Raw genomic sequence first — 15180 nt, forward strand, 5'->3', positions numbered from 1 at the left:
AGGGAAAAAATAAAATTTCCTAGAGACATCAGTAGTATTGGTTTCAATGAGACTCGCCTTCAGTCATAAAAAAATATGCCATTAAGCAAATATTAAAAATATACTGTCTTTATGTTGTTTCTAACAGATTTCTATCAGATTTGAGCTTTCCAGTTTGTAGAAGTACTTTCCAGTTCAGTTTTGTATGCAACTGGTCAGCGGATGGACTGTGAGACTAGCTGACTCGTGACTATATGCTGGACATATACATGGTGGAGCTAAGCAGGAGACAGCTTTGCGCGATGAGAAAACCATTGTGGAATTAGAAGGATATCCGAAAAGGTCAGGAGAAACTGGGGACCAGATATGGATAAAGGGGTGAGAATCAAATCGATCCTGGGGTGCATTACTCACCGTATGACCTTTACTTTAATTTTACAGAGAGTTGTGCAGTTTTGCATAAGTTAAGATGCCCGTATTCTTCAGGTGCCCCAGTAGTGTTTAATTGGCATTCCTAAATAGTTTGCTTAAATTGCGTTTTCTCTAATTTCACTCCTGAAGCAGTGATTTAAATTTAAATTGGACATGGTAATCACATCAATTAAAAACAAACCTAAAATCACCATGGCCTTGAAAAAGAAATTGTATCAAATAAATTTGAACACTTCTTCAAAGAATAAAGGTTCCTTCAGTTCACTGTGCACTTTATTTTTAATGCTTTTGGTCCCATTCAGGTTAACATGTCCACTTCAGAGCCCACCGCCAACAGTAATAAAATGCCTCCAAAAGTTCAATCTTCAGCCTCCCTCTATTGTTATGGAAAAAACAGCCAATCATGCCGAGCAATAGCTGTATTCGGGTCCCCTCAGGTTAGAGCGCTTATTTTCTCAGTGCTGTTTATGAAAATAATTTCAGCTGTGCTCGATGAGGGCAGATGGGGCAGGAAATTAGTGTTGAGAGGCTGTAGGATTTGCTGTATTGTAGTGATTAGGTAATGAAGTCAGCCCTCTTGCCATATAGACGGACTGTCTGAGTCGCCTGAAGGCCATAACCGGTAGTTATGAGTTGCTATGATAAAATAAGACCCATTTTATGGATGGCTGATTGTGTAATGCAGCACAGTGGTCTGTAATTTTTGTGCTTGTGTCGTGCTGAAGTCCTGCACCCCTTGGCCCGAACGTATAATCCACCTCATAAATGCAATCATAATGTAACAGCACATTAATGAGGATAATGTTGTAGAATATTAGTCTGGTTTTAAATTGAATAATAGGTTACACTTTACAGTAAGGTTCAATTTGTTAACATTAGTTAATGCGTTAGATAAAGTGAACTACCAGTGAACATTTAGTACTTTTTTTGTTGATTACTTAAGTATTAATGAGATCATGTTAGCTACTGCATTAACTAATGTTATGGTATTGAGCCTTATTATGGATAAAGTGTAAAATAGTGCCTAAACTATTAATAATTATGTAGTTTTTGAGAATTTAAAGGGATGGTTCGGCCAAAAATGAAAATTCTGTCATTAATTACTCACCCTCATGTCGGTCCAAACCCGTAAGACCTTTGTTCATTCTCAGAACACAAATTAAGATATTTTTGATGAAATCTGTGTGCTTTCTGACCCTGCATATACAGCAATGCAACTGACACGTTCAAAGCCCAGAAAACGACATTAGGGATGTAACGAATAACTGTTTAAAATCGATTCAAATCGGTTGAGATGCTAAACAAATAGCGATTCAATTAGGGGTAGGAGGGGAACTTACTGTCTTTTAGAAAATTTTAGATGGTATTTTTTCTTTTCATCTTGCCTTTTGTATAATGCATATTGCAGTTCATAAGTGCGGAAACCAAGGAAACCCTTTAAGCGCCACCTGCTGGCAGAGAGTGAATCTGCGTCTCGTTCAGCTCGTCTGCTGTTTCTGTTTCATGCAGATATTTTTTTATGTATAGTTTCACAAAACTGAAGTCAAACCATTCTGTTTTTGCTTAAAATTTTGAAATTATACAATCTAATTTAGATTAAAAACTGCTCATGTTGCATATATGCAGCATCTTTGTTTGGATCGTGATTAAAATGCAGTGGTTCCCTTTCATTTTAAATGGAAAGAGCACAGACAAAGCCTTATTTTGTTTATTTGAAGAGATTTATTTTATTTGTGTTACTTATTTATTTGATTTGGGGCTTGTTTTAAAATTTCAATTTAGTTTAGTTTTACATTTAATTTATATTTAAATTTAGTTATTTAGCAGACGCTTTTATCCAAAGCGACTTACAAATGAGGACAACAGAAGCAATCAAAACCAACAAAAGAGAAATAATATGCAAGTGCTATATTAGTATATTATTATAGTATTATATTTCAGTTTCACAAAAAAATGTGCAGCATTTTGTCCAAGCAATAATAAAAGGACACATTTAAGTTATAATTTGTCTTAACTCATTTTGTTAAAACAAATTGTGAATCGAATCGTGAGTTGAGTGAATCGTCACATCCCTAAACGACATTGTTGAATAAAGTTGTTATTTTTTTATTTCTTTGCGTACAAGTATTATCATAGCTTCATAACATTTACGGATGACTCACAGATGTCACATGGACTATTTTAATGATGTCCTTACTACCATTCTGGACCTTGAACGTGTTAGTTGCATTGCTGTCTATGCAGGTTCAGGAAGCTCTCGGATTTCATCACAAATATCTTAATTTGTGTTCCGAAGATGAATGAAGGTCTTACGGGTTTGAGACAACATGAGGGTGTGTAATCAATGAAAGAATTTTCATTTTTGGGTGAACTGTCTCATTAACGTCATGAGAGAAAATAGTGATTGAAAACATATGTAGGCTAAAAATAGTTTTAACCATGTATGAAACACAACCTGCACATTATTCCTTTCAAACAAAGCCACTTGAAACCCTTTAAAGGGGTCATATGATGCGATTTCAAGTTTTCCTTTCTCTTTGGAGTGTTACAAGCTGTTTGTGCATAGATAAGATCCCTGAAGTTGCAAAGACTAAAGTCAAAACCAAAGAGACATTCTTTATAAAAGTTAAGACTCGACCATGCCCTCCTAAAATGTCTAATTTAAACACGCCCCACATGTCTATGTCACGGTGTAGGAAGATTTGCATAACACCGCCCAAACATATACGTAATAAAAGAAGGCGGAACTATTATTCTTGCTGTATTGTTGTTGCTGCCGTCGGCGCCATGTCATGGAGACGCTGTGTTTCGTTGTGAAAGCGAAAGTACTTTGTTTGGACTTCCAAAAGAGGATACAACTAGAAATCAGTGGTTAAGTTGTATTTAGCACACTGTTCCAGAACAGTTCAACCCAAATATTAGAGTGTGTGCAGCGCATTTTACGGAGGACTCTTTCCTGAACCTGGGAGTAGCCTGCCAGCTATGCACAAAGATTGTTTCTATAAAGTGGGACAATTCCAACTTTGCAAGGTGCTTCTGACTCATAGCCTGTAAGTATGTTTTCATATTAAAAGAATTTGCCACTGACGATTCAAACACGAGTTTTGAGCAGTGTAGAATAGTGCTTGTTGTTTGTTGTTTCTCCGATCAGAAATGCAGACATGGTAATGATTATGCGGTGCGATGCAACATGACGCATAAAAAGACAGTATAAGTCATTATAATCAGTAATTATGTCCCCACTGGATGCAACAAATGCCTCGTTTGTAATGGGTTTTATTGTTTTTGTGTCTTCGCGCTGGGACACAGCATTACAATACGGTTTTTATTTTAAATTACAAAAAATTAACCATTTCATTAATTTCAACAAATTTACCATCAATACAGACGCTGCATATTTAGTCTTTGGCTGCATCCATTGCATCTGACACGTTTTCTCACTGACATGTCCCCAACTCGGAAACTCAGGGCTTAAAGAAAATTTTGAGTTTCCCACTCATAACAACGACTTTGTGGTGGCGTTCACGTGTGTTCAACTTGTAATCTGTCCGACATGACTTGAATGCACCATGCGGTTGATTTATCAACGTGGTTGATAAATCATCGCATCTGAGGTTTGCACCTCACATATTGGCCAGTCGCTCTGCTTCTGACTTTTTCATCATTGACTTACAGAGTGTCTTGAGAAATCAACCAGGCTTTTCCTTTAAAAACATTCCTAACACAAACACGCAACACAATAGACAAGAGTCCCGGTATGTTTGTTTTGTTCTGAGTTATTTGCCCTTTAGCCAGGGCAGAATCATTTCTCTACACATTCAGCCTGAGTTTGTCGTGATCTGCTGTTTTTTTTTTTTTTTTTGTTCCTTTGCTCCTCCACATTCTCCCTCTCCATCTCACATTTGTTTCTTACTCTTTTTCCCATGTGTTTACCACCCTGTGGTTCTCAATTGGATTACTGTTTGACAGCATTGCAAACAGAATAGCTGCAGGCACAGACTTTGAAGCCTGTCAGAGCCATAAGTATAGGTTTTTGGCCCTCTTTTTTCTCTCAATCCCATTCTACATTTCCTTCTGACGCTCATTTGCACCATTGCTCCTTATTTTTCCTTCAAAACTAATGAAAAACTCCCTATACCCACTACTTTTCTGCCTTTTTCTTTTTGGCTCTAATTTCATACTAAACAGTTTCTTTGCATTCAAAAGATGTTCCAGACAAACTCAATATACAACGTGATCTCATGATAATTTGTATGTATTTTATGTAAAATATGGTTCTACAAAGCATATGTTTACTTACACATTTACTTCAGCATTTAAATATAAAAATGGAGACATATTAAGACCCATTCAGCATTTAAAAGTACAATATTGATGTATTGATACCTAAAATGCAAATTATTTACATATGAACTTTACAGGCTTTAATTTTATTATTATTGTATTCAGTTGTCATATAAATGGCATTATGTTTTCAATTGCATTATTAAATTGTTTGCTCATTTACTTAATATGAAAAACATTTTGTTCTGCTCTGTTTGATTTCGGCTGTCAACTTGTTTCGAAGATTGCACAAGGTTCAACAAGGCTACACTTTAAATTCTTAAAATGAATTACATTTCTGCAATCGTTTAACCATTAATTATCATGTAATATTTACTTTGTTTACCGTGAGACACAAAAGGCGTTTTTCCGACTGACAATAGCACCATAAAATACACCAAAAACGCAACATAATTACAAAAGGAATCAATTTTATTTGTGCGCTGTAATCTAAATCTTCAGAATCCATACGACTGCGAGGAACAGAACCAAGTTCAAGCCTTCATCTCAACACTTATGCGCTCTTTAAAAAGAATTGCCACTTAACGACAGCTTTTATGACATCTGTCTGTCATGGTTTTTTCTTTATTCTTTACAGAAATAATAGTTATGGTTAGGTTTAGAGGTAGGAGTTATATCCTATGTTGTTAATAAAAAGGTCATTTCCTGCAAATTTTGGTCAATTATGTTTTATCTCTTTTTATATTCACTATAAAATTGGTAGGTTTAGGGGTAGGTTAAGGGGCATAAAATTGCTTACCAATACATGCTTTGCTATCAAAAATATACAAGTATCTTAATGATACAGAAGATTTGTAAATATTTTAGCAATTTTTTTATTTTTATGTTTTAAATGTTGAAATACTTACAAATTGTGCGTTTCTGCTTTAATAAAAACTTACAATATTGCACATTTTGTAGACGTTATGTACTAATATAATGAGGCCAGGCTGCAATATGCTATAGGTCTGATTAGTATTTTGGGGTTTGACTAGAGAGGATCCAATTATAGAGTTGACTCTGACTGGTCGTATGTCCAGACATGATCCTGTTCTGCTCATTACTTCCAGTCCCTTATTTCTCATCTTTTTCCCATCGAAACTTTCCAGAGTGGTATTGTGTCTTGCCAAACTGTTTGTCATTAGGTCCCTTTCCGTTGCCAATGGAAACTTGCACCGTAGGTCTTCAAAACTGCATCAACGTTGCACAAAATATCTCTTTCTCAGGTTTGAGGTGATTTCCCCATCAGATTTTTTTTCTCAGAGAACGATTGAGGCTGGAAAAAAAGCACAGATTTCCATTCAGATGTGAATAATCGGACTGCCAGGAGCAAATCCGATAAGAGGAAATGCTTGAGCGAATTTGTGAAAAGGGACAAACGCAATAGAGATATAAATGGAGCAGGTTTTTCGCCAGTGGGAGATGTGACTCAACATTCGTATTCATATAAATACACATGTAAGGGTATTGCTTATTGTTCAAGAGATCAAACAAAAGAGCACAAATCACTGCAGCTCGTGATGAGCAACTTTCTCAAGCTCTGGAGCTATGAGCCATCCTATAGTTGTTGATCGAGTCACTCCATCTAGATTTCGAAAAATGGGGTGAGAAAGCAAGAGAGAAGAAGATTTAAATGTTTTTAATGTTTCATGCCGCCCAGTGTGAATAACAGTTATGTTTTATTCATGAGGAAGCATATAATACGCTCTGCCGCACTCAGTCTTTTCTAGACTTTATGAGACAGCTTTATAAACAATCTTTAACTTTTGACCATTGAAGGCTCTGGTATATCAGTAGTGAATTGCAGCCCCCAAGTTTAGCTTGGTTGGCTTAGTATTTGTTCAAATTTGATACCAAACAAACCGTTTCACCTCGCAATTTATACATTTGTGTTTTGGCATGAGTGTGTTAGTCATCCATATCCTGTGTTACAGATCAAGACAGAAACATAAGCTCATTTTTAAAGTCTAGTGAGCTGCCTTGCTGTCTACTGTCATCTAATCATCTAAACTTTTGTAAAATACTCCACAATTACTGGTTTGCATGATAACTTCCTTTATTTTCCTTGCTTGTATCGTTTTTATGTAAGTTATACATATTGCCTATTTAAACTCGTTTAAGTAAAAATTAAACATGAAACAGAAGTAATTTACGTGTAATCGACGACTCTCTGTTTTTCTGTTTCCACCGTAGTGGTGCTGGTTCTCGTGCCCGAGCCGGAGTCGTGTTCGGTAGGGAACTGTATAAATGTTATAAACGCCTAAGACTGCCGCCCTGCGTTTCCCTTTTAGCCGAAATATACTGTGACTGCCACCATAACCTGCCCACAAACAAACAGTAAACAGCTCTGAGGACATATTATTTTAACATTAAAGGATTTGTATTCTGTATCTTTATAAATATAATCATTTATTTTATACAAAGCATCAGGCTTTTCCATCACGTGAAAAGACTGACGCGAGCGATGGTGATTCACACCGCGCGCCTGTATGTTGCTCTGCATAAAATTGAACGTTATACAGCACAGTAACTATTTTATATATAAAATAAAATGTACACAAACCTGTATTTTGCCGAAGAAATGCTTCAATTCGATGGTGCTTAGAACTGCACTCTCCAGAAGACAACGCAAAACCAAAAAAAAAAAAAATCAATCCAGAATTTGGGGTATAAAAAAATAACCCAGTTTTTTTAGAGTGTGTAGGCCATAATTATTGGTACCCCTAGAAATTCTTATGAGTAAAATATCTCTGAAGTATATTCCCTTTCATATAAATTTTTTTTAGCACACCAGGGTGATGAGCATGAAATTGTCCAACCATGACTTCCTGTTCCACAGGATTATAAATATGAGGAACACAAAGGCCAAATTCCCTTAATCATCCATCAAGGAGTAAAACCTAAGAATATAGTTTTGATGTGCAGAACAAGATTGTTGAGGTTCATAAAATAGAAAGTGGTTGTAAGAAAAGAGCTGAAGCAAAATCCCAATTTCCACCATCAGGGTAATAATTAAAGGAGTTACAATCAACTAAAGATGTTACAAATGTGCCTGGAAGAGGACGTGTCTATATCATCCTAATGCACGGTGAGGAGGAGCGTTTGAGTGGCCAAAGACTCTCCAAGGACCAAAGCTGGTGAATTGTAGAGATTAGTTGAGTCTTGGAGTCAGAAAGCCAAAAAACAAAAAAATCAAACAGCCTCTACATCACCACATGTTGTTTGGGAGGGTTTCAGGAAAAATTATCCTAGCTCATCCAAAAACAAACTCCAGTATATCCAGTTATCAGACACGACTGGAACTTCTAATGGTATTGGCCTCTATGGTCAGATGAAACTATAAAAAGAGCTTTTGGCAGCAAACCCACCAGAAGGGCTATACAAACAGGGATTCAAAAATATCCCTGTTTTTTTTTTTTTTTTTTTTTTTTTTTTAGTTTTTCTTGTTCAGGTGCATGGCATCATGGATTCTATCAAATTCCAACAGATGAAAAAAATCAAAACCTGACTGCTTCTGTTAGAAATCTTATAACGGGATATTATAGTTTGGATCTTCCATCAGGACAATAATAGTAAAAAAAAAAAACACACACACACAAAAAAATCAACACAAAAATGGGTCACTGAGCACAAAATGAAGCTTTTGCCATGGCCGTCCCAGTCTTCTGACCTGAACCCTATAGAGAATGAGTGAGGTGAACTGAAGAGAAGAAGTACTAACATGGAGCTGTGAATCTGAAGGATCTGGAGAGATTCTATATGAAGCAATGGTCTCTGATCTCTTGTCAGGTTTTCTCAACTCTTCAGGCATTATAGCAGAAAACTTGGGAAAAGGACGTTGAAATAATTGGGTGCCAACATGAAGTAGAGAAAGCATTTATTTCACAATGAGATTTTCCCCCACTTTCAATTGTTTTGCTTCAATGATAGGTCAAAATTGTGTGAATTTTTTTGAAAGATCAAAAGGTTAAACAATGCAGATTTATTTTGACAGCTGCCTTTGCTCATATTTACCAAGGGTGCCAATATTAGTGGAGCATGGCAGCTCGACCGTGATTCCGGCGCTAATCTACAATCTTTCTTACGATGTTCTTAATTCCTCATATTAGCTTTAATTACACAAATGGCTCTGTATTTTATTAATCTCTTCACTGCAGACGGAGCACAGCTCTGCACACTGTTGGTTATAAATAATTGAATGAGATTTAAACCACCAATTAAGTCAAGCAGCAGGGAGAGAGGAAATCCCTTGGTGGCCGATTCATTAGTAATAATGTTTGACATTTTCACCACCACAAAATGGAGGCATTGGACACCATTGTGTAGTTGCAACTGTCTGTAGAGGCATATATTATATAAGCGCTCGAAGTCTACTGTACAAATAATACAGGTGGTACAGGTTGGACAGCTGCGTAAGAGAGGGTTAAGGAAATAAAACTGCACTTGGTCCTTTTTAGGTTTCGCCTGTCAGTCAACATGAATTTAGCATTTATTTTCTCTGCTAAACAGTGAATAGGGAATTTATAATACAGTTACATGTTTTAATATTATAAACATTTATTTGTTAAATATTCAAATAAAATATAAATATTACAATTAAATAAAAAGGATTGTCTTATGCGGATTTTTCATGCCCATAAAGGATTCATCATAAAAATTTATCACTTTTGAAATAGCCAAATAAATAGCCATATATAAAATGGTTTAATTCAGCTTTTAAAATGTTATTAATGTAACAATAAATAGTAAATCACTCACCAAACTGACAATAAAAAAATGAACTGATTTTTAACTCAATTAGTAAATGGATAAATACATGCATTTGCCAAAAAAACGAAAAGAAGCTGGCAGATATCCTTTATTATTATTTTTTTTAATTAATATTAATATTAATATTTAATATTTTATAAATGTAAAAGTTTAATTATGGTGTGTATTCCTTTTTGACCTTTAACTACATTTCAAACAGGAATGAAATAGATAATTTATTTTAATATTTACTATTACATTTAGCTATGGTGGTGTTTTAGTGCCACGTTAAAAAAAATCGAAGATTACAAGATTAAGGTTGTATAATTAAAAAACATTACTTAGAAATATTAAATTCTAAATATTTTGACTTTATTCTGGTAATTTCGACTTTCTCAAAACATTTTGACTTTCTCATTATTTTGATTTTATTCTTGAAACATTTCAACTTTATTCTCAAAATAATTAAACGTTATTCTCGTGTTGCTATGACTATTCTCATAATTTTGACTTTTTTCTGAAAACATTACGACTTTAATCTCATCACTTTAGATTTATTTAATTTTTTAATGTGGCACTAAAATGCCTTAGAAATGAGAAAATCTGCTACTTATTTGTCAATTTAACATGTATTTTAATTATTTACATTTTTATATTTGAATTAATAATTTCATTAATTTTCTGCCTATTCCTCGATATGGTGCCTCACATTAAACAAAGATTGTGACTGACATCATAACTTAATATATTGTGTATTTTATCACAACTGGAACTATTGACCAATCATAAGCCATAACCAGAACTTTCCGCATTTCTAGAGAATCAACACTGAAACATATGTAAAATAATATGTAGCGCCCATAATATATAGGCAACTAGTACAGTACATACTGTCTGTTTCTCTTTGATTACTTTTATAAAAAATAAAAAGATAAAAGTGAATGCAGGGACAATTACATAAATGAACACATACTGTAACTGGACTCTCATCATGATGGCTTATAACAGAGATTGCCTTAAAGAAACTGAATTACATCTGTTTCTAGCTGTATCAGAATCATTTTCCTCAATTCAGTTTTTGACTGCTTCAGAGAAAACAAGCAGGCCCGTGTCCTCTCAGCATGACCTGTCTGTCACTTCACCTGCATGTCCTTTTCTGAGGCAGGAGGAAACTATTCATTTTCTCTACGGGAAAGTAAGCCACTTGTGCACTGACTCATTCAAGTACTAAGAAGCACTGCAAGATATCCAATATCATTGTTTTTGCCACCGTTTGAATGGGCGTTTAATGGAACCAATGAACTGTTCATGGACAAACAAGTAGGTGCGTTTCCAAGAAGGAATTTCAAGGCTTTTCTCGGTATTGTATTTACCAAGTTGAATTATCTTTGTATTGCATGTATCCCTTTTGTATTTCTGTTTCACTTACGTCGAATGGAGCTTTTCTGAACACATTCCTCAAATCTGAAAGAAAAATACAATTTTAGTAGTCTCTACAGGTGTCCAAGTAAAAGAGTTTCCCTCTATGAGAACTGCCTCCTGTTGCACGCTGATCTCTGTCGTCTTACCCGATCACAGCGGTTTCGACACAGATATATTCCCCCGCCTCCTTGAGACGAGGCAGCTGAAGTGTCTTTGTTCTGCTCCATTACTCGCGGTTAGGAGCTGTGATTCGTCTCCATCTGCCGCTTCTGTCGCACCTCACCAGCTTCGGTTTCCCCCAGACACGGTCACCGAATATAAAAAAATGAAATTACTGAAAAGTGGTGAAGTGTTTTCATGGTCTTCTGTGCAGATTTGCCACTCTCTCAGTGGGGCATTTCATCTCGCTTATGAATTATTGTGTTTTCTGAAACTGTGCTGCTCAGCCGCTTTGAGGATTTGATTGAATTTTGTCAATTCGTTCCTTGTGTATCTTTGGTTTGTAATGATGAATGGATGGAAGCACTTATTGAGAGAGAGACCCCATTTGTGAAGTAATTCTGTAATTAAACTGTACTTGTTTTGAAGTTTTGTGCAAAACAAGTACAGTGAGCTGTATTAAAGGTGTTAAATGATGTTAGCCATCCAGGAAGCTCCACCAAACTTGGACATGACCCGTCTTTACAAAACCCTTCGTACAAAGATACTGTTGAGATTCTGACAATGAGAGTGTCTACGATAAAGAAAAGAAAAATAATAATCTAGTGTAGAAGGCATGTGCCAAGTTTTTAGAAATGTGTTCATATTAGTTTCATATGGTTTGAAAGCTTTTTTTTTTTTTTTTTACCATTTTAGACTTTAAATTTGAAAGGTTAATAAAATGTCATGTGGTGCAACCATTCATTAACAAGTAAAAAAAAAACAATTCTTACGCCTTGAATACAATGCTATTCATCTTAATATTTTCAAAAACTTTTTGAAAATATTTTTTTTAAGATAATGTTTTTTATTATTATTATTATTATTATTATTATTATTAAAAGTAATAAAAATAAACCTTTCTTGTGTTCATCATAGTGTACCGATGGATTGACCCTGTCACTGTTTCTTCCATCAGAGCTTCTTGAAGAGCGAGCGAGTGGCACGCATGGTACAGAGCGGAGGCTGTTCTGCCAGTGACTTCCGTGAGATCTTCAAGAAGAACATCGAGCGTCGCGTGCGCAGCCTGCCCGAGATCGACGGCCTGAGCAAAGAGACTGTCCTCAGCTCCTGGATCACTAAATACGATGCCATCTACAAAGGAGAAGAGGACCAGCGGCGGCCACAGGGACGCATGCCCTTCAGCGCTGTATCCGAACTCATCCTCAGCAAAGAACAGCTGCATGAGATGTTCCAGCAGATCCTGGGAATCAAGAAGTTTGAACATCAGCTGCTCTACAACGCCCTGCAGGTCAGTGCTAGCTAAGTTTTAAGGTTTATTTTCAAAGTAATAGCTATAATGTAAGGCTGCATGAGTAATCAAAATAAAACTGAAGGCTGCATCCAAAATCGTATTCTTACACTTTTCAGATGATAAAAAAGTGACTTACATTCAAGAAAATGTAGAGAATTTGCTCAAAACTACATACTAATTGGGGGATAGGGGATATCAGATTACACTTATTATGTCCTCAACAAATTGTCTTCATGTCATCATAAAGTTAATTATTTTACAAAAAAATAATGATATGCTGGATGCTTTATGTGGGACATTTGGTGCAGAATTGACCACTCCTACTTGTGAGCTAGCTCGTCCTATTCAATTGCTTGATAGCTTTTCCTTGACAAACCCCACCTTAATTAATGAATTTATACTGAAATTCTTTTTCGTGCTGTGTTGACCCTGCATATACATTCCTTTTGAAACACTGCACCTCTGCTATTTCTGGTTCTAGTTCACATCTTGTAAACATGTCTCTTATTTCTTCTACTGTTCCAGTTTCACTCAAAACTACTGCTATCACTCCTATTCTTAAAAAGCCAACTCTGGATCCAGCTGACTATGCTAATTATCATCCAATCTCCAACCTACCATTTGTTTCTAAAATCATTGGAATCTCGGTAGCTGTGTTAGCCTGGTTTTCCTCCTATTTGAGGGACAGACAATACTACATCACCATGCATAATTACAAATCTCCCACTGTCCTTCTTAAACAGGGTGTGCCACAGGGATGAGTTCTAGGGCCATTATTATTTATCATTTATATTATGCCCCTTAGACAAATTATTCACCGCCATGGTTTTCAGTATCACTGCTATGCCGATGATATTTAGATATATACTTCTTGCCGACCTGACTCTATTCACCTGACTGCTACTCTATTGACGTGTCAATGAGTTAAAAACCTGGCTTAGCTCCAACTCTCTCAGTTTGAACTTGACAAAAACAGAAGTTTTACTTGTCAGTCCCCCAACTGTAATAAAAAACATAACTAACCCCCCTAAAATTTATCTTGAAGCTACATCAATTTTTCCAACTGCCACCGTCAAAAACCTGGGTATCATTCTTGACTCTTCACTAAATCTAGGTGCTTATATTAGCAAACTCTCCAAAGCTGCATTCTTTCAACTTCGAAGTATTGCCAAACTCCGTTCCTTCATGAGCCCAAAAGATGCTGAATCACTAGTACATGCATTTATCACATCTCGCTTTGACTACTGTAACACTCTTTTTTCTGGATTACCAGCATGCTCCATCTCCCGTTTGCAATATATTCAAAACTCTGCTGCTAGAATGTCAATGAACACCAAACGGTCTGCTCATATCACATAAAATTCTTCTGCTTACCTTTAAGTCACTTCACGGTCTTGCACCTATTTATCTCTCTGACCTACTTTCTCCATATACTCCTTCTCGTCTACTTCAATCATCTGGAGGGGAACTTCTTTGTGTTCCAATGTAATGTTAAAGTATTGAGGCAATAGTATCAAAACAGTGCATATTTTAATGTGGTTCAATTAGACCTCCATTGAAAATGCATTATTGTAAACAATTTTGCTTGCTTCTACAAACCGAGGGATGAGTTGAACTTATTTTCTTTAGTAATCAACAGCAGCAACAGCAACATTTCTTAAAATAAAGAAAAGTGAGATTTCTTTCTTTCGGTTTAATGCTGAGTTCATTTGTTTTTGTTCAGGCTTCATTTCATCTGTATATGTCAGATCTGTTGCCATTAAGCACAGCATTGCTTCTTAACTGCAGAAGGCAGTGTGTTGTTTTCTGAAGACTTGAATCTTTTGTATTACAGTTTTCAGATGAACCCAGATCACATGTTCGTTTCCTTTTGTAGCTGTACGTTGTTGTTGTCGACTAATGAGGTGAAGTTGCACCATGGTTCCAATCAAATCAGGCTTGAACTAGTGGTGCTAATCTCTCTTGGCGCTTATTAAGAATTTACGCACCTGTGTGCATTTTATGGATCTGTGTCAGCTGACATTTAAAGTTTGTTTGCTTTGCATGTTAGATCCAGCATTAGCTGGTGGCTCAGCATTCGATAAATCACTCATGCGCATGTGTTTAAAGGGCAAAGAGGTGTGAATTTATGAGTAGTTTTGTAAAGAATACAAAGAATACTGTACAACAAATAGACTGGGAGTTAATGACAGGGACCAAACTAGAGGCGTATTTTCAGATTTAAGTAGTGTAAAAAAGGCTAAAATATTTATTGCAAAATATTAGGAAAAAATGAATGTGTCTTAAAAAATAAAATAAAAATGTAGATGAACTCCATAGTCAATCTCACTAATCGACTTGTCGTCCATCCTGACCCATTCTGATTTTTACACTTGAGCTCTCAAGAAATGTGATGAGACAGAGTAAGGAATGCAGATGACTGTTAAATATAAAAAGGAGAAATGAGAGGATATGGGAAATAAGGGGAGGGGGTCAGAGAGCTATTCTTGGATTTTTCCATTCTCGGTCATTTCCTTCATTGATTATTATCTTCCACTCCTGCACAATGACTCACCAGCTTGCTGTTCATTTTCTACCTTCAGACTTACTCGCGTGTGTAAGTGTATGCCAATGTGTGTCCATTTAGAGAGCATGGAGCCCTGAACATGACATGTGGGAAAACAATTTTTGAGACACAAAATAATAATTTGTTCCCGTGACTGAATTCATTCCCTAGTTTTAGCAAATCATTGGCTTGTTTTGATTAAATCAGTTAGTACATCATGGGCGTGATTTGCTAAAACAAGGTAATGGAATAAGTTGTGGGAACGAATTCTAAACTG

The 15180-nt window shown here is 35.9% G+C and overlaps 1 protein-coding gene across 2 annotated transcripts in view; it reads left to right on the top strand.

The window, feature by feature from the left end:
* LOC306868319 (calcium-dependent secretion activator 2-like) overlaps positions 1–15180 on the top strand; it is a 147031-nt gene that overhangs the window by 38773 nt on the left and 93078 nt on the right. For both annotated transcript variants that reach the window (XM_079414423.1, XM_079414424.1), the window contains exon 3: positions 12023–12355. In XM_079414423.1, coding sequence (XP_079270549.1) covers positions 12023–12355 — 333 coding nt within the window. The remainder of the gene's footprint in view (positions 1–12022; positions 12356–15180) is intronic.

Source organism: Barbus barbus (assembly GCF_936440315.1).
Source record: "Barbus barbus genome assembly, chromosome: 50".
Classification (NCBI taxonomy): domain Eukaryota; kingdom Metazoa; phylum Chordata; class Actinopteri; order Cypriniformes; family Cyprinidae; genus Barbus; species Barbus barbus.